The sequence below is a fragment of the Corticium candelabrum genome, chromosome 15, assembly GCF_963422355.1.
Source record: "Corticium candelabrum chromosome 15, ooCorCand1.1, whole genome shotgun sequence".
NCBI classification, from domain to species: domain Eukaryota; kingdom Metazoa; phylum Porifera; class Homoscleromorpha; order Homosclerophorida; family Plakinidae; genus Corticium; species Corticium candelabrum.
In genome coordinates this window covers 6,221,314-6,238,754 of record NC_085099.1, presented here as the reverse complement: position 1 = coordinate 6,238,754, position 17,441 = coordinate 6,221,314, and the positions used below count along the sequence as shown (strand labels likewise).

The 17,441-nt window shown below is 40.1% G+C and overlaps 3 protein-coding genes across 6 annotated transcripts; 1 reads left to right on the top strand and 2 right to left on the bottom strand.

Moving 5' to 3' along the window:
• The first annotated feature begins 41 nt into the window (after positions 1–41).
• Positions 42–1,524, top strand: LOC134191091 (abscission/NoCut checkpoint regulator-like). Its single transcript, XM_062659655.1, has one exon. The coding sequence runs from the start codon at positions 52–54 to the stop codon at positions 1,351–1,353; it is 1,302 nt and encodes a 433-aa protein (XP_062515639.1). The 5' UTR covers positions 42–51; the 3' UTR covers positions 1,354–1,524.
• Positions 1,525–1,886: 362 nt separating this feature from the next.
• LOC134190641 (folylpolyglutamate synthase, mitochondrial-like) lies at positions 1,887–6,739 on the bottom strand. 3 transcript variants are annotated; one of them, XM_062659100.1, is made up of 15 exons: positions 6,656–6,739; positions 6,465–6,596; positions 5,156–5,209; positions 4,789–4,853; positions 4,607–4,721; positions 4,406–4,539; positions 4,236–4,338; positions 4,042–4,171; positions 3,850–3,966; positions 2,911–3,033; positions 2,755–2,852; positions 2,644–2,693; positions 2,490–2,571; positions 2,362–2,425; positions 1,887–2,298 (listed from the first exon to the last, which is right to left on the bottom strand). In XM_062659100.1, the coding sequence occupies exons 1-15, from the start codon at positions 6,671–6,673 to the stop codon at positions 1,988–1,990; spliced, it is 1,596 nt and encodes a 531-aa protein (XP_062515084.1). In that variant the 5' UTR covers positions 6,674–6,739; the 3' UTR covers positions 1,887–1,987. The 3 variants fall into 3 exon arrangements, with proteins under 3 accessions (XP_062515084.1, XP_062515085.1, XP_062515086.1); XM_062659101.1 differs by having other exon boundaries at positions 4,096–4,171; XM_062659102.1 differs by lacking the exon at positions 6,656–6,739 and having other exon boundaries at positions 6,505–6,596.
• A 751-nt stretch (positions 6,740–7,490) lies between these two features.
• LOC134190642 (folylpolyglutamate synthase, mitochondrial-like) lies at positions 7,491–17,339 on the bottom strand. Of its 2 annotated transcripts, XM_062659104.1 has the most exons (16): positions 16,513–17,332; positions 16,324–16,458; positions 16,197–16,250; positions 14,688–14,752; positions 14,508–14,622; positions 14,368–14,445; positions 13,500–13,561; positions 13,335–13,437; positions 12,797–12,926; positions 12,632–12,730; positions 12,486–12,578; positions 12,337–12,434; positions 12,234–12,283; positions 12,100–12,178; positions 7,981–8,047; positions 7,491–7,918 (listed from the first exon to the last, which is right to left on the bottom strand). In XM_062659104.1, the coding sequence occupies exons 1-16, from the start codon at positions 16,528–16,530 to the stop codon at positions 7,602–7,604; spliced, it is 1,563 nt and encodes a 520-aa protein (XP_062515088.1). In that variant the 5' UTR covers positions 16,531–17,332; the 3' UTR covers positions 7,491–7,601. The 2 variants fall into 2 exon arrangements, with proteins under 2 accessions (XP_062515088.1, XP_062515089.1); XM_062659105.1 differs by lacking the exons at positions 7,491–7,918; positions 7,981–8,047 and adding an exon at positions 11,760–12,005 and having other exon boundaries at positions 16,513–17,339.
• Between the last annotated feature and the right edge of the window lie 102 nt (positions 17,340–17,441).

Sequence of the window (17,441 nt, the reverse complement as noted above, 5' to 3'; positions counted from 1 at the left end):
TACATTACGCGCACCGTTTGATATTCCTGTGTTCGCTAAAAATTCCGATTAATGGAGGGCCGCTGTTACAACTGTGCCAAGTCCTTCAGATTTTTCTCCCGTAGTCATGAGTGTGGACTTTGTCGCAAGCTGTTTTGCTCTAGCTGTACGTCACACAAGATGAACGTTGATGTGGTTGGAAATTTGGGAAAGAAGCAGAGAGTTTGTGAGCCATGCTTTAGACGTCAAACCAGTGAACCTGATGATAAACGTAAGAACAAACAGAAAGACTCTCTAAATACTGATAATAGTGACATTCCCGGTGATGACAAGAAAAGAGCAGCGGAAATCCAGACAAGATTGGACGAACTTAACAGCCGCAGTCCGCGTGATGCCCCTCGGCGCCTCCCACGACAACAGGTGACCACAACCGAGACGTCGGATGATTGCCAAGAGCTTGCCGTCAGATTGATGAAGTTGAGGCAAGCTGATAAGGCTGGTGCTGCAGTGCCTGATGAAACGGAATTAGCAAAAAGGTTGGCAACACTGAGACAGACTTCAGAGGACAGTAGTGAAGTGAATTTGAATTCAAGCACGCAAAACTCAGAGCCACAGGTAAAGACATCGGATTTCGAGCAGATGGAGGATCTCATTAAACGAGCAAGAGACGAAGCAGCTTTGGATCTCAACAGTCCTGAAAAGCAACTTGAAAATCGTCTAGCGAACCTTAGAGACAAGGAGAATGATAGTCAGGGATCTAAACATCACAAATCAACTGATTCAGAAAATCAAAGTGATGAACTGGATTCTCTGATGAAATGGGCCAAGGATGCTGTGCAAAATGATATTAGGCAAGAGATGGAAGTCGATCAGTTAAGACGTCATGTGGCTGCATTACAAAGTGATAGAGAATTGAAGTCTGGTCTGGAGCAAGGTGATAAGCTGGCCGAATCATTGCCACGCATCAATAATGAGAGCAGTGGATCTGCTGTTGATACAACTACATATACAAGTCATGGCTTCAATGATCCTGACAGTGACATAGATGATGTCAACGAGGCTGCCGAGGCGTCTAAACTGATTGCACAGGTAAATGAAGAAATACAGTTGGACAAAAATCTGGCAGATAGAGGCCTGGACAACTTGCCATCAAGACTCCAAGCAGATCACCCTCACTCTGTTCTTGGTCCCCCTCCGTCACCACCTAAATTGGAGGAGTTTCGGGACCAGTTACCATGGTGTTGCATCTGTAATGAAGACGCTGCAGTGCGTTGTCATGACTGTGATGACGATCTCTACTGTAAGCGTTGTTTCCGTGAGGGACATGCTGAGTTTGACATGCGTTCACATAGATGTTCTCCATACAAGCATTGACCTAAATACCTTTAGATGACTTCAAAATATTAAGAATTTGCATTACCAGATTATTTGTACCAAATCTTTAATAGAACACATTGATAACAACTGCCTTTAGAGTCTTTTCATTTCAATTGGGCTATTTCTGTGTACATCCATGTAATAGTAATGATCAAGGCAAGACAAGCATTAATTTAAGAACTACACATGAGTCTGTATGCCATATGATGCCTTTAATTAAGCAACCACTGATAAGCAAGTTACAAGTTACTCTTTTGACTGTATATTTTATACTGGCGGGATGCCTTTTTGCACAGCCTGCAAGAGCACGCAGTAGCAACAGAAAGGTGTGCACACGATCACAACTCTATTTACCCACAAATTGACAGACCGTTCTCTTCCAATGATTTAGTATGTAGATGCACTTGAATTATAGATCTCTTTGTATTATTACATAAATCTCTTAAACTTGTTGTCAACTGTGGCAGCAAGTAATCAAGAAAAGCCTTGCTGCAAACAATACATATCTGACCCTGCATGGTAATTAAATGTGGAGTGGTAATAACATAATATTATGGTTCAATCTTCTGATTACATTCAATAAAGCATACAAACTCAATACCTGAATAAAACTTATCAAACAAAGTTCAATTCAACACGTAGGGGCAATCTGAGGGCCAAGAGCTCTAAACAAAGCCCCAACAAGGTGAATACTTCCTGTTACAAGCAACTGTATATGACAGTCTGTTGCTAACTGACACTGTACAGGAGGAAATTCCACGCCCTTTTGTGGACGTTCCACTAGCAGTGGGTCTTGTTGTTGATCAAGCCAATAGATAGCATCGTACACTGAAGAGAAAACTAACGTATTCTGATCGCTGCCGGAAACAGCATGCCAAGCTGACTCGTTCTTATAGCAAGAAGCAATGTCTCTCTTATCATTCAGTCTGTAACTCATCTGGTCTGAGACAGAACAACAGTGAGTGTGTATAATGTCTATGCACACGACACAAGACATTTACGCACCTGCATATACATCATCTCTGTGAGCTAGATTAGGGCAGAAAATAGCAAAATTAAATTCAATTCCCTAGAAAAACATGTACAGAAATTCACAACATAAAACTACAATTTAAATTTTAAAATATCAAAACCTTTAGTTCGGACAGCAGTTGGTTAGGATCCCGACCACTTGTGCAGTTGAACATAAGCACTCTTGCCAACTGAGTAGTGGTTCTGCACAGTAGAATTACATGCCTTTTCTATTCACGAATGTACATCCCAACATTGTGTGCCTCCACTACTTACTGTTTGGTAGAATTAGAGGTCAAAGATTTCAAGAACCAATTTTGACAAGCCTATCAAGTAACAACAAATCTCACCACAATGTGTGCCATATGCACAATCATGTTTACTAACTCGAAGACTTCTTGGTGTGTGAGCTCCATCTACAAAATATGTTATACGTGGTCTAGAGATCACTTGATTTCTGCCTGGCCAGAAACAAGTCTTCAATCCTAGAGATTGTATTGTTACAATTAACATCGTGAGTTCTAGAATACTCATTAGAAATACCATTTCTAAAATTATCAGCGAGGTCAAATACTGAAGCTGTTGGAACCTCGTGAGACTCGGCATGTCCATTAGCAGTAATAGCATCATTTTCACTTGTTTCTGAGACACTCTTACAATGCCATACTGTCAATTGCAAACACAAAAACGACATAAAGAAACGAAATGATACAAACTACAACAAGCAGACATGTATGCACACAGTAAAGGGGTACCTGGTGCATTTAATGGGTTGGTATTTTCAGTGGTCTAGTGGACCTTCCAGTTAGTTCAACAGGCTCTATTCTAATGAATCTATATATTAATTACCAGGTCTATTGGAAGACATTCGTAAATATGCATAGTATAAATGTAATACTGATATATGCTGCACGTTACATGCCAAGGAGTCTTAAACCTGCTTACATCGATCTAGCTACACCTGGAATGTGGCACCCAGTCAAGCACTTCAGCAGTTACAGCTCATACACCTGCCGCATATTGCATGCAGATTAGTCATATACAGAAGTACTTATGAGCGGACCTCTGACTAAAGTGGGTTGGTTCGTTCACACACCCCAAACCGCCATAGGTACACATGCACCTGCATCCAGGCAGGATGGCAGACATAAATCAGAAAAACAAACACAAAAACTCATGAATATGAAGTTGTAAGGGCGGATAGTTATATTTCTATGTGTGATATTTCCATCACACCAGATTACTCAGGTGTAGTTCCCTCTAGGGGCTGGGTTGGGGTATACACAAACACAGAATACGTCAACACAAAACACACACCACACACTAAAGCTACCGACTACACAAAATAATAATTTCATACTTCTAGTACATGCCAGTTGTTATACACATGAATGTGGCAGTCAGTCTGCTTTTGGAAAAACCAGCAAGTCAACAAGCAAACCAGCACAGAAATTGCACAGAAACTAGATTAACACAACTCACAGCTTTCGGCTATGTCATTTTCAGCTGTGCCATTCTTTCTTGCAGACAGCCATGACTGACAAATTTGTATCGCCAATGAAGCATTAGTATACTGATGCTCTCCCTCCAGTGACAGCTCTACAAGCAAACACAACAACAATCGAGACAACAGCATACACCAGCAGTCGGTAAGTATGTAATTATGTACACTACCAGGAAAAATGCCAGGATACTGCGATAGTTCTGGTGCAAGAAACAGACGTGCACCTAACTCTCTAGCCTTCTCCATGATAACATTAAGTCCACCAGAATCTTGTTTCACAGTAAATACTGGAGCTCCTTTCTGTAAATATCGACATTAAAGTACTAGATTAAACCAACTAAAAGTACGCCAACAACAAACAAACTTTAATAATACCAGCCTTATGCCATGCAATTTTTTCTATCGTTTTGCCAAGCATAGAGGTATGATCATAACCAAGAGCTGTAATGCCACAGACGACAGGCCTCCTGAAGATAAAAGCAACAAATCATGCTTAATATTACGGCACCGCCAGCCACACGCTACGTTGCTTGCCTAACAATGTTCGTGTAATCAAATTGACCACCAATACCAACTTCTACAATAGCAACATCGACTTGTTCCTTCAGAAAAACATAGTAGCCCATTGCAGTTAGAAATTTAAAATACTGTGGTCCAGACGTCTCCTCCTGATAAAATTAATAATCAATTTACTTATTGGCTGTGAAAAGATGTTTGTATGGTTAGGAAAGACACCTCCAGCACTTTGAGTTTGTGAAAACAATCCCAGAAGTAGGAAGCAAAGGCATTTTGAGACAGAGGTACACCGTTGATGCGAATGCGTTCTCTTACTTCAACTAGGTGCGGAGATCTGCATTGAATAGTTGAAAACGACACTGTCAAAACAACAATAGGTGATACTGGTAGGTAATACTAACGTGTAAAGACCTGTCTTGAGCGATGAATGTCGCAAAATGCTCTCAACCATTGCACAGACGGAACCCTAAAATGATGCCCATTCTCTGCAGTTCAATTGTCTTAACCCATTAAATAAGTCAATACATGCACACGCGCGCGCGCGCGTGTGTGTGTGTGTGTGTGTGTGTATGTGTGCACGCGCATACTTCCCACATTTAGTGAGTCACACTAAATTTTCTATATTAATATATGTTCTTGTTTCATATTTCATATTCCTTAGCACATGAGCCATCTAATCGTTCAACAACCATGCACCATACTAACACTAGCACTATAACAAGTTGCAAGCTATTGTTTCATTCACTCTACTACAAAAGAATTCAGTACCTTTCCTTTTGTACCACTGACGTGAATTACAGACAATCTATCAAGATCATCCACCTGAAACGCATGGAAACTCTTAATCGGTGACGGAAAGTTTGTGATCATGAGAACAAGTTATCGTCACCATAGATTCTAGCCTGCATTAAATTGTAGTTTCACATTCAATTAGTTCTTTCCAATTTCACGTCTAATTACACAATCTCCTAGCCAACAAGAGTAAAACATGCAATACCAGTACATTGCTTAATAAAAATTCAACACTCTGGCTGTTACTTTGACTCCCATTTGCAATTGAAATGTGTCTATTTCAGTACACACACGCACAATTAATATATTTGTCAACTGTATGTCGATCTGTCTCCAAAAACAGAACACAAGCATGGTCAGTTTGGATAAACATAAAACTGTGCTTTTAAACCCTAGACAACTACCTTAGCAACCTATCACCACAGGTGTCACGTGAGCAACCAACAAGCAAAATAATCATTTCATAATTTAATAGCTACCATTTCAATGATGAGTCAAACACAACATATTAATTTATGTTAAACCATCAGTCTATACTACAAAACCCTCTGCAGGCTGTCAAATGCTACTCTGGTTTTCAACAACAAATTTATCTATCACAAAACATAGTCAATCTAATCTTTAGTATGTTTACACAGCACATACACAAAAATGGACAAAAAATGGACAAATGTTAGGCTCTCCACGTCTTTCGACGTCGACCTTGAGATCAGTTGCGGAGATAGCTCCCCTGCCTTTAGAGACAGGGCCTCCATGCACTATGCAGAGTCTTGGGCCAGCGCTACAATCCACCTGGAGCTTGGCCAGAGTCATCCAGGGGCACTGACTATGGTGCAGCTCTGGGACTGGACACCAAGGCCCACATGTACCCATCTGCTGCATGATGTTGCTGCCAAGCCAGCGGTCTTGTCCACTCCAGTCAATGACCAGGTACTCATTTATACTTTTGAGTCGGGAGAAGCAAGTGTGGGTGAGTTTCTTGCTCAAGGAAACTGCGACAGTGTCGCCTCCACCAGGATCGAACCTTCAACCCTCATCACGGAATACAAGATCTCGGATGTCATCACAAACGCTGTATCATCAGCTCTACCGCCCCGCCCCCCACACACACACACGTGGTGCCCACAACAACAACAACAACAACAACAACAACAACACAGACCTGTGCACACACACACAAACACATACACACAACAGCAACGACGACGACGACCACAGCAACAGCTGTAGAAGCTGTGCTAGCAGCTGCAGCTACAACATTCAGCTTAGGCTTTTTCTCACTCACATTTATTCCCAGCAGTTTCAAACACGACTCTATCTCTAACATTCTCATATGTCTATCTCCGTCTCCACTGCTAACTATACGAGCAACAGCTTCAGCATTTGACTGCAGTCGGTTTAGAGCTCTAACAGCATCCTGCATGTTTACAAACACCTCCTAAAAATCTTACAAGAACTAATCCACTTTCCACTAACATTATATGTCGTCTGCATGCTAGAACCAACTCTTCTCCTCCACTCACGCAAATAAATGGATGGAACGACGACACGTGTAACGACTCTGTACTTACGAAGCATACGTATACGGGATATATGGTTTATGCCTACTAAAAGCAGCCGCCGGAAGCAGGTATGCGATTAAATTGATACTGGTTCGTGTGTGCCGTCAGTGGATACATATTAGTCAATAGTCAGAGAGATATGAGTTTCGTTTCTGTGAGTTCTTTCTACGAAATTCTAGAAATTTTTTGTGGGCGGTCGGAACGTGTAATTGCGTTAATCGAAAAATTGGGGAAGATCAACACGTGGTGGACATTTAAAAAAGTGGGGAAATGGTCAACACGTGATGTGTACGGGCAACCAGTAAGGATTTAATTAATTAAACTTGTATGGCTAATGTCTCTCCACACAGCTAATAAGCGTACACTCACTTACCTTACATCTACTGTCCGCTACATTGAGTCATTTGTGATACCTGATAAGTAGTGTTAACTCTAAAGTATGGAAGTTTAGGTGCATGTGTACAGCCCCTAGCACAGGGTAATAATGGAATGAATTGAATCGTATTTGCAAATTCCATCATGAGACCATCCCAATACTAAAATACTAGCGCACTTTTAGGTTAGTTTTTGCTTCTGTCTGTCTGGCGATCTGTCTGTCTGTCAGTCTTTCTGCTTCGCTGTCTGAAATTATCGTGAAGCGTCTGCAAGGCAAAACAACTTGCCACCACATTTGTGTCTACATGTCAACGAACCAATGAGACACATCTGTATACACACTCTCTAGTCAGAGCAATACTTTGACCCAACAGCAGCAAGACCAAGACAAAGTAATTATAGTGCAACAGACAAATAGGCTAACGCATCTATTGAACGCAAGTAAATTGCCTAATCTAGCATAAATACTATATTTTAGAATAACATCAAACGTAAGGCCTGTCTATAGGAGCTAATTCTTGGCCAAGAGCCCTAAATACAGCTCCAACTAACAAGACACTTCCACAAACCAAGACCTGCAGATGTGATTCTACTGCACAGTCAGGAAGATGAGGAAGATTTACATGGTCACCAAGTCTGTTTACGAGAGGATCTCGACCTTCAGTAAACCACTGAAAAGCATCTAGGATACATGGAAAAATAAACGTGTCCTTGGACTGTTGACTAAGTGCATTCCACATCAACTGGTTGTTTGAGCATGTCTGCATCTCTTGGTCATATGTAGTTTTAAAACTTGTTTGATCTTTGAACACAAATTATCACCAAAAGGTTACATCCATCATACTATCAAATTATTGAACACACCTGCAAAGCACTTGTCATCAAGTCTTGCAACATTTGGACAGAATATAGCAATGTCAAAACCTCCCACCTGCAACAGATAGAATATAAGAAACGTGTAGAAACATCTATTGCTGTATGTTACATATTGGCCCAAAATGCTATTTTAAGCACAATAATTTTCTACTAAATTTAACATAAGGATGCATTACTGTACATACTTACAAAATGTTATGCTGCTTGTGCACACTTTTAACATACAGTAATACAACCTTATATTAAATTTAGCAACAGTCGATATTGCATGAGCTCTATTACTATAATATACAGTGTTGAGTACAATGAGAGTAGCCAAACTGGAACAGATCTGCAAAGATCATATTTGTCTCTATGTAAGATCAATCATTTACCTAGAACGGTGCCACCAGACAAATCTTTACATCGTCAATTCATCTATTCCTGACAGTTCTTGGAGTCAAGCTATTCTCCCTATACGCTTAGAAGGACTAGGGTTGAGAGAGGCTTGCAGAACATGTTTGGCGGCTCTTCTAGACAGTTGAATGCTACCCATCAATTGTCAAATCAACTCATTGTCGCCCGTTCCAATACAATTCTCTGCAGCGTTCAGCGTCATCATTTCTTGTTGTTCCAAAGACAATGCTCTGCAAAAATCATTTCAGGCGATTGCTACCTGAATACTCAGTGAACTTAAGCAAAGACAGCTAACACCATTTGCAACTCTTGTTGGACAATAAACTGTGGTCGAGACTAAAGAAGAAGCCAATTTACATGATTGAGCACGCATAAATACAATTTCCACTCAGAATGCTGGTGTGTGATTGCGGACACTGCCTAACCCTAATCTCGGCCTTGCTATGCCCAACAGGAAATTTGCTTTTGCAGTAGAGATCCGTTTTGGCCTTCATACCTTTTCTCCTCCACCCCAGTCTAGCCTTTGTACTTGTGGTACAATCCTGGATGAATATGGAGACCTCTCACATGGCTGTAGTCAGAAAACCAACCTTATAATAAAATGACATGATGCCCTCTGTGATGTGATCTTTAACACAATATTACAATCAAGCGACACGACGCCTTATGCAACATTGTCTACCACTGGTTGCTTGCAAATAATTTCGGAGTGCGAAGAGAACAGCGGTGTTCTTCTCAATCCACGGACAGACAGACCAGGCGATGTTTTTCATCCCAACTTCTCATACGGGAAGCCTGCCTATTTTGATATCTCAATGTGAAATTCATTTTCTCCCTCACATGTCATCAATGCTGCTGTATAAGCTGGTCAAGCCGGGAAATCGGGAAAAGACGAATGCCATAACTCCAATGTTTCATCTTATGATTGCTTGTTTTATCCTTTGGTTGTTGAGTCATATGGAGTCCAGTCAGAACATGCTCTTGAACTGCTGAAGTCCATTGCCAAGAAGTCTACTCTGTCTACCTGTCAAAGTTTCAGCCACGCTATTACTAACATACACGAACAACTGTCTGTGAAACTGTGGCAATACAACTCATGAATGATAGCTGAACACCTGGATGTTTGTCTGTAGCTAATGCTTGTAGAGGTATTTATCAGTAGTGTGTAGTTTTCCGTCCACAAGGCAGTTATAAATAAATAAATAAATATACTATATAGTTAGTATATCCTAACCCTGACTCTCAAATTACTGGGAAAACTAGACATCCACGTTTTGTCCATTCCACACTTTGCACACAACATACATACACACACACACACACACACACACACACACACACACACACACACACACACACACACACACACACACACACACACATGCACGTGCACGTGCGCACACACACACACACACACACACACACACACACACACACACACACACACAAATGGATATGGACAAATGGATATGCCCTTCAAAAAGCTCCAAAGATAGCACCCCCTGCCTATTTCTAGGTAGGGACCCTGGCACTACTCGGAGTTTTAGGCCGCGCTGACAAACCCCTTGATGCATGGCCAGAGCATCAAAGGGCGCTGACTTTGGCGCAGCCGCGAGACTGGACCTCAAGTCCACATGTTCCCGTATATACTGCATGATGTTCTGCCAAGCCAGCGGTCTAGTCCACCCCCAGTCAAAGACCAGGTACTCATTCATACTCCTGAGTTGAGAGAGGCAATTGTGTGTGAATTTCTTGCCCAAGGAAATTATGTCTGTACTCGTCTGTGAACCTTCGACCTCAACGTCCCGGATGTTTTCCGTCCCCAAATGCAACTCTCTAACCAACTGAGCTACAGATTACACACACACACACACACACACACACACACACACACACACACACACACACACACACACACACACACACACACACACACACACAACACATGCATGCACACACACACACACACACACACACACACACACACACACACACACAAACACATGCATGCACACACACACACACACACACACACACACACACACACACACACACACACACACACACACACACACACACACACACATTTAGAACTTGGAATTCCGCCAATACCCACCCGCCAGGAAGTGCGGTCATTGGCTTGTGACAGGTCAATGTTCAATGATACAAGGTCTCGTTGTATGGTATCAACCCTCCTGTTCTTTGGACCATGCTGAGAGCGTTTCACATTATGTAACTTGCTTCTCAGCAACTACTCTTGTGGACAAGAGACGTTTATCCGTTCTAAGTAACCAAGACACTTTAATCTTTGATGTTGAATTTGACATTCGATTGGTTCTTCCTTGGCAGATATCAAGTTGATGGTATTTTTTATCTTGTTCAGTCTTGTTACACCCAAGATAGATCTAATACAGCACATATACAAATTAGTCAGTCTCGAATATCTACTTGAGTGATTGCCCAAGTCTCACACAACCATATAATAAAACTGGCATCACTAGTAAAGACTCGCAGTTTTGAGTCCTTGCTAAAACCTCAGTTTGTGAAAACTCCACGTTTCCAAAAACAAAATGTCCTGCTAGCTTTCTGAATATGTTCAACAACCTCTGTGTGACAATCTCCAGGCTTAGTCACAATGCTGCCCAGAGAGTAAAATTCAGAAACATTCTCCAGAATACGACCAGCTATCAAGATGTTTGCTTCTTCAGCACCAATGCTCAAGATTTTAGTTTTTCAGTGTTGATCCTCATACCCATTTCATACAAGCATCATGGAAAGTATTCACCATCTGTTGCAACTCATTGACGTATCCTATTATAGCCAAATCATCAGCATATATGGAAGCTTTGATCTCATGTTTCCCTTCAGGTTTTACTTGATAGTTCATGAATAGGCCACCATCTGTTCTCTAACCAATCTCAATGCCACAACCCTTAACTTTGTCCAAAGTCTCACGCATAATTCAGTCCATAAACAAATTGAACAGGATTGGAGACAACACACCCTTGACGGACACCTGTGGTTACTTCAAACCTTGATGAGATTTTCCCCTTATTTCATACAACACAACCTGTACCATTGTGTAGGTCAACAATCAATCTAACCACTTCATCTTCTATACCAGAATCTTTGAGAATGTTAGTGAGAGCGAGTATTGGTACAGCATCAAATGCTTTTCAGAGGTCAACAAAACAAATATGTAAGTTGAATCTCAATGATTTGTCGCAGTACCCAAATCTGGTCAATTGTTCCCCTTTGAAGTCGAAAACCACATTGCTCTTCCAAAAGAGAATGTTCTATCACTGGTCTTAGCCTACCTAACAAAACATTGGCCAAGACTTTCCCAGAATACTGAGTAATGATATCCCATGATAGTTATCTCATACTAGACAGTAATTCTTTTTTTAAATAGCACACTCCAAACAATAAGTGTTACATGTACTACCTCAATACTATGCTTTTCCTCATACAATCACTATACAAGAACAATTCCAATGCAAAGAGCATCAAAAAGTTTACCACTAAGATTGTCAGTATTTGGGACAGGTAACAGTTCAACTAGAGAGAGGTCATCAACTTCAATTTCATTACATCTGCCATTTGTGTAGTTTAACCCCCTAAACAACAAACTACTGTATGCAATAACAAGCAGTGAAACCCCTACTGTTACCAAATTTTTCTATCTCAAAACAATTTGATATGCATAAACACCTGTATTTGTTTCAGTAGTGGTCGTGCTATACGTCCTCCTGTGCAATGAAATATGAGGATGCGAGTAACAGAGCAATCTCTATGACAACACATACATGTAATTCACACAGTGACAAGAAATGTAATCACAATACCGGTCCTTCTCATCCTCTGTTGATGCTTGACTGAACCACTCCATACATGCCTAGAAAAAATTATTGCAAACTTACATCACACATCAACTTGACTTTTAGTCACCTTGGTGCTTGCTACAGTATGAGCCCCATCAACAAACAGTGTCCACCCTGGTCTGGAAATCATTTGACTACGACCAGGCCACCAGCAATTCCTTAAGCCTATGTCAAGCACATTTACAATAGAATATATAGCCATATGATTGTGCTAACCAAGTCTGAACTCTTTAGTGATATCAAACACAGGAGCAGTTGTAATCGCATTTGCCTCTGTACCAATTGAACTCGGCATGCCATCGTGGTGACCTACAATACAGAACGTATAAAATAAATCAAATTAGGTATCTAAGTGTCCAAACAGTTGTAAGGTCTTTTTCTATTCATTTGAATCCAAGTATTGCAAAGCTGCAGTGCTAAAGTAGCATTGGTTTCCTGATATTTCCCTGACAAACCAAGATCTAAATTCATATCAAATCTATGCTACGACAAACTGAAATCACTAAAAAGATGCAAATGCAGGGTACCAGGAAGAGGACCAGGATAACATGATAGATCGGGAGCCACAGACAAAACTGCTCCTATTTCAGCTGCTCTTTCACACAATATGTTCATTCCTCCAACTTCCTGGTTAACTGTAAATGCCGGTACACATTTCTAAATTGCAATACTGACAGTCAACACAATTAAGCAAGTAAACAAACAACAAATATGTACCAGTGATGGCTAATATTTTGCTGTGGTGTATTGTGTAGTAGTAGTAGTAGTAGTAATAGTAGTAGTAGCAGTAGTAGTAGTAGTAGTAGTAGTTGTGTGTGTGTGTGTATGTGTGTGTGTATGTGTGTGTGTGTGTGTGTGTGTGTGTGTGTGTGTGTGTGTGTGTGTGTGTGTGTGTGTGTGTGTGTGTGTGTGTGTGTGTGTGTGTGTGTGTGTGTGTGTGTGTGCATGTGGCACATGTGCACACACATGTACACGTGTTCACATGCAATTAAGCAAGCAAGCATGCACAAATGTGCAGGTCAATGTCCAGATGTTCATTACTGTAAATAAAAACCTTGCGCTGACCTTAAGAATCCCTGCTTTGTGCCATGCAATGCTTTCAATGGTATCTCCTAAAATCCTCGTGTGATCATATCCAAGAGAAGCTACACCACATACACTTGGGTGCCTTCATTAGCAACAACATACACCTGATCTCAGATTACAAACAAATAATTCACAATTGATTACTTGACAACATTTGTACAGTCGTATGCACCACCAATTCCAACTTCTATAATTGCTACTTCAACCTTAGCACACACATAACATAATCAAGAGTAGTTCAGCATATAGCATATTGGTTCTTGATAACCAACTGTGATCTATTCTAAACTACTATACAGTACAATCTCACTACTAGTAATGCAAACCTCCTAATCTGAATTCTGAATGACCCCCTAATCCAAATGTAGACTAATTACAATTTTAGTTAAGAAGTTCCACGTTATCAAGAATATCATCTGTTAAATACAAAAGCAAGACAGTGAAATGTGTATGCAAGATGCCGACAATATATGTAGATGACAAAGCAGCCATCATCAATAAATTGAAGACAATGTCATGCACCGCCATACTTGGTGAATGGAACAGTACTAATGGATAAAGCAAATTACTAAGGTCAAGCATTTTGATAATTCAACAATTCACTAATCCAAACAGCTGCTCTCTGCTGAGCATGATACAAACTGTTTGAATCAAGAGGCTCTACTGTATTACTCAACCACTAAAGCAGTCCAGCATAAACAGTAATTGTTTAGATCAACAACATTAACAAACACCATACAAACTGTAGTCCTGGCCAGATACAGGAGACTATTGACAGAACATCTAAATACAAATTATAAGTAAAATTTAATCTGGTTTTTATTATTATTAAACTAACTAAAGAATGCTTTGTACAGTTATTCCACATCAATTGCCTGAAACATGTTATCACAACCACTCTGCAATTCACAATAATTTACATGTTACTTCTGTTACAATTATAATTAAGATTAAAACAAATTACGCTTACATGCAGACTCATATAGAGAGTTCTAGCTCTATCAGAGGTTACCTTTTCTTGAATGAACAAGTATAAGCCCATTCCAGTAAGAAATTTGAAATACGTTGGCATGAAACCATTATAGTGATCCTGCCCAAACACGTAAGCATCAGTTGCTAACACAAAGTCATATAATCAACGTCAGTTCATACCCTAGTCTCTTCCAGTAGTTCATAACATTTCCAAAAATACATTGAGAACTGGTCTTTCGTGAGTCGCCTGCCATTGACATGAAATCTGTCCCTAACCTCTACAAGATGTGGTGATCTAACAATTGAAATCCAATGCAGCAATACACAAACCTCATGACAGAATCATGTCAAAAAACATACGTAAATAATCCAGTTCTGTATCCGCAGTGATGTAAGATACTTTCACAGAATGCACAAGTTGAGCCCTAGATGGCACACTGTTACTGCTACCTTACATAATAACTTGCTTTCAACAAGCCATTATAATGCAAAATTACCAAAGTGCCATTGTACATCAAGGTATGATGGCATGCCATTACAAATAGAGTGAATTTATTAAGCAACCCTAGCCTCCTTATTGTCAGCCATTTTTCTGTGCTCTCACTGCAGCTTTGTCCACGTTTCTCGCAATAGGCATCGGTTACACATAGAAATTAGTGTGGCCATGCCCTCTCTGCTACAATGTGAGTTAAATTTGTATTGAGACATGTAGTCAACACAACGTACATCAATTGCAATTGCCTTACTGTTAGTTGCAAGATCATTCTTTGCACTAGCACACGAATGTAATTCTAATACTTTTGCCATGATGTCAACCTCAGATTACTGCAACTACTGTATCCCATTCTATAATGACACCTTGCAATGCCTTTAAGCTACCAGCTCTAGTTGCAGCAATATCTGGTAAAATTTCACATGTGAATTTTGCATATGTATGTAGATATTACTTTGCTTTCAATGGCATTCTGTTATAAATTGATTTTACCATAACAAAGTCCATAAGATTTCTATAACTGAGTCTGACAAGACAGCAAACCACCGCATATGCCATCTCTGGTTTTGCCTTAATTAATTTCTTAGAAGTCAGTTATAAAGCAAAAAATGCATCATTATAAAAAGTGCCAAATGCAATCACCCAAAAATGTAGAGGTTGCAATTAGAAAGTTAACTGCAAGTTAGAACACCTTGTGCTCCATTAACCAGTAGCATGTCAGCCATGCATGGCATGTTACTATGAAAATGTTTTTATACCTCTCGTACAAGATGCTACAAAATACTAGACACATAAGAGATGCCTTCCTCATTTGCTGAATGATCTTTGACCACCCTTGGTATGTTAACCTTTTCAGTAACAGTTCTACCACCCATTGCCATTTGGCTACAATTAACAAACATAATTGTAGTGTCGAACATATTCCTAACACATGCATTCTCCGGGGCAAATTAGAATTTTCTTCAGCTTATGCAACATGTCCTCAAACTGCATTAACTTAATCAGCAAGAAGTGTTATCATCTTTTCGGTACAAGACCGTGCACGCCTGTACCAAATTACAGATGAATGACTCTGTTATACACATTCAAAATTGAAATTGTCCAAAACGTCATTGTGTAGATATGATGTAAATATGCTGTCCCACACAGCTCAATGCAGTTGATGAAGAAAATTTTACAACAATGTAAATTCATGACTGGCGTTTGACAATACAACAAAAATTTCAAAGATTGAGTACTTTATAATTAATTTTTGCCAAACTAATGTCATTTCCAAAACAAATGTAATTAACGCCTTATAGTATATGTCTTACACTTTGTCTGTGAGTCAATCACCTTAAAGCTACGTAATCCAAGTAGAGTCAAGTGCACAATACCTTTCCTTTCGTTCCACTCACGTGAATAACTCGCAATCGGTCAACATCACCCATCTACAACACAACAATTAACTTATTACAGTAGCAACTCAAACCAAGGCTATACACATTCCAGTTTTCTAATTACTTTTACTCCCAATCGCTTCATAATCTCTTCCATTTGGACAATCTTTTCTTCCTGCTGTGCATCTCCTCTGGTCAGCTCTCTATTTCGTTTTTCTGCAGTGCTACTTTGCAAGCCATTGAGTGTCCTAATTGCCTCCTATTAGAACTATCATAAATGAAAAAAATCAATCAACCGAAAGACCTACTATACCTCGTACGTATTTTTCATTTCCAACGCCCTGTAATGGTCTATTTGGGCTTGTGTAGTCGAGGTCGCACGCAATAGCCCGGAACCTGACTACTGAGTCGGCGGTCTAGGTCTCAAGCGCGCGTTAAGCGATACGCCCTCTTTCCTATAACCAGTTGTGAACGTTGTAGATGATTTCCTGGTAAGTACTTTCAATATCGATAAGAGCTAATCTGTTGAAGTGGTCTGGTCAGTGACTGTCGTTGCTTACGTACATTTATCCAAAGTTTAATATTAGACACGTAAGTTTAGATAGATACTCTGAGAATGGTACGTGTAGTAACTCCAGATAATTAGAACAGCGATGTTTTAATTAATTAGTGTGTCTCAGCCACAGTATTAGTGATTGAAACAGACTAATTTAACTTAATTAATTAAAATATCATCATTCAAAATATAACTTGTCTTTGTATTTGTCTAAAGTGTACGCCTTCTTTTGCTGTGGTGAACTAGAGTTTTCTTATTAGTGATTTTCTTCTCTAACAACTAACCAGGATTTACTGGCATCGGGAAAATAACTAAATTTGGGACCAATGTTGACAAGATTAGACTAGTCCACCATTGTTTGAGAGAAGACAAATTCCCACCTGCAGCTGCATCATCAGTCTACCAGACTTGATAACTGTTCAGCAATTGTATTTCATCAATCAGTGGAACGGTGGCCAAGGCATACACATAGCCATGGTCAACGGGTGTTGATCCTTGGGTAGTGCCTTCTTCTGACAGCAAAGTTTCACTGCCAACAAATAGCTGGCAAGGTGTTTGGTAAGCGTTGGCTAGTACAGGGTACATTGCTGGACATGTTACTGCTATGTTTTGCAAAGCAACTTGACGGTTCAAGCTGTTAAATGCATTGGATTAAAGCTGCTTCACAGTCAGCAACCTGACCTGCG

What these genes read in the sequence shown, in the direction of transcription:
- LOC134190641 (XM_062659100.1), bottom strand. An exon ending in GATTACACGAACATTGTTAG is followed by an intron (nt 4,339 to 4,405) that starts GCAAGCAACGTA and finishes TTTTATCTTCAG; the next exon opens with GAGGCCTGTCGTCTGTGGCA. An exon ending in ACACACCAAGAAGTCTTCGA is followed by an intron (nt 2,694 to 2,754) that starts GTTAGTAAACAT and finishes GTTACTTGATAG; the next exon opens with GCTTGTCAAAATTGGTTCTT.
- LOC134190642 (XM_062659104.1), bottom strand. An exon ending in TTATCCTGGTCCTCTTCCTG is followed by an intron (nt 12,731 to 12,796) that starts GTACCCTGCATT and finishes ATATGAATTTAG; the next exon opens with ATCTTGGTTTGTCAGGGAAA. An exon ending in ACAGAGGATGAGAAGGACCG is followed by an intron (nt 12,179 to 12,233) that starts GTATTGTGATTA and finishes GTGTTGTCATAG; the next exon opens with AGATTGCTCTGTTACTCGCA.
- LOC134191091 (XM_062659655.1), top strand. Translation starts at nt 52, where the DNA reads ATGGAGGGCCGCTGTTACAACTGTGCCAAGTCCTTCAGATTTTTCTCC.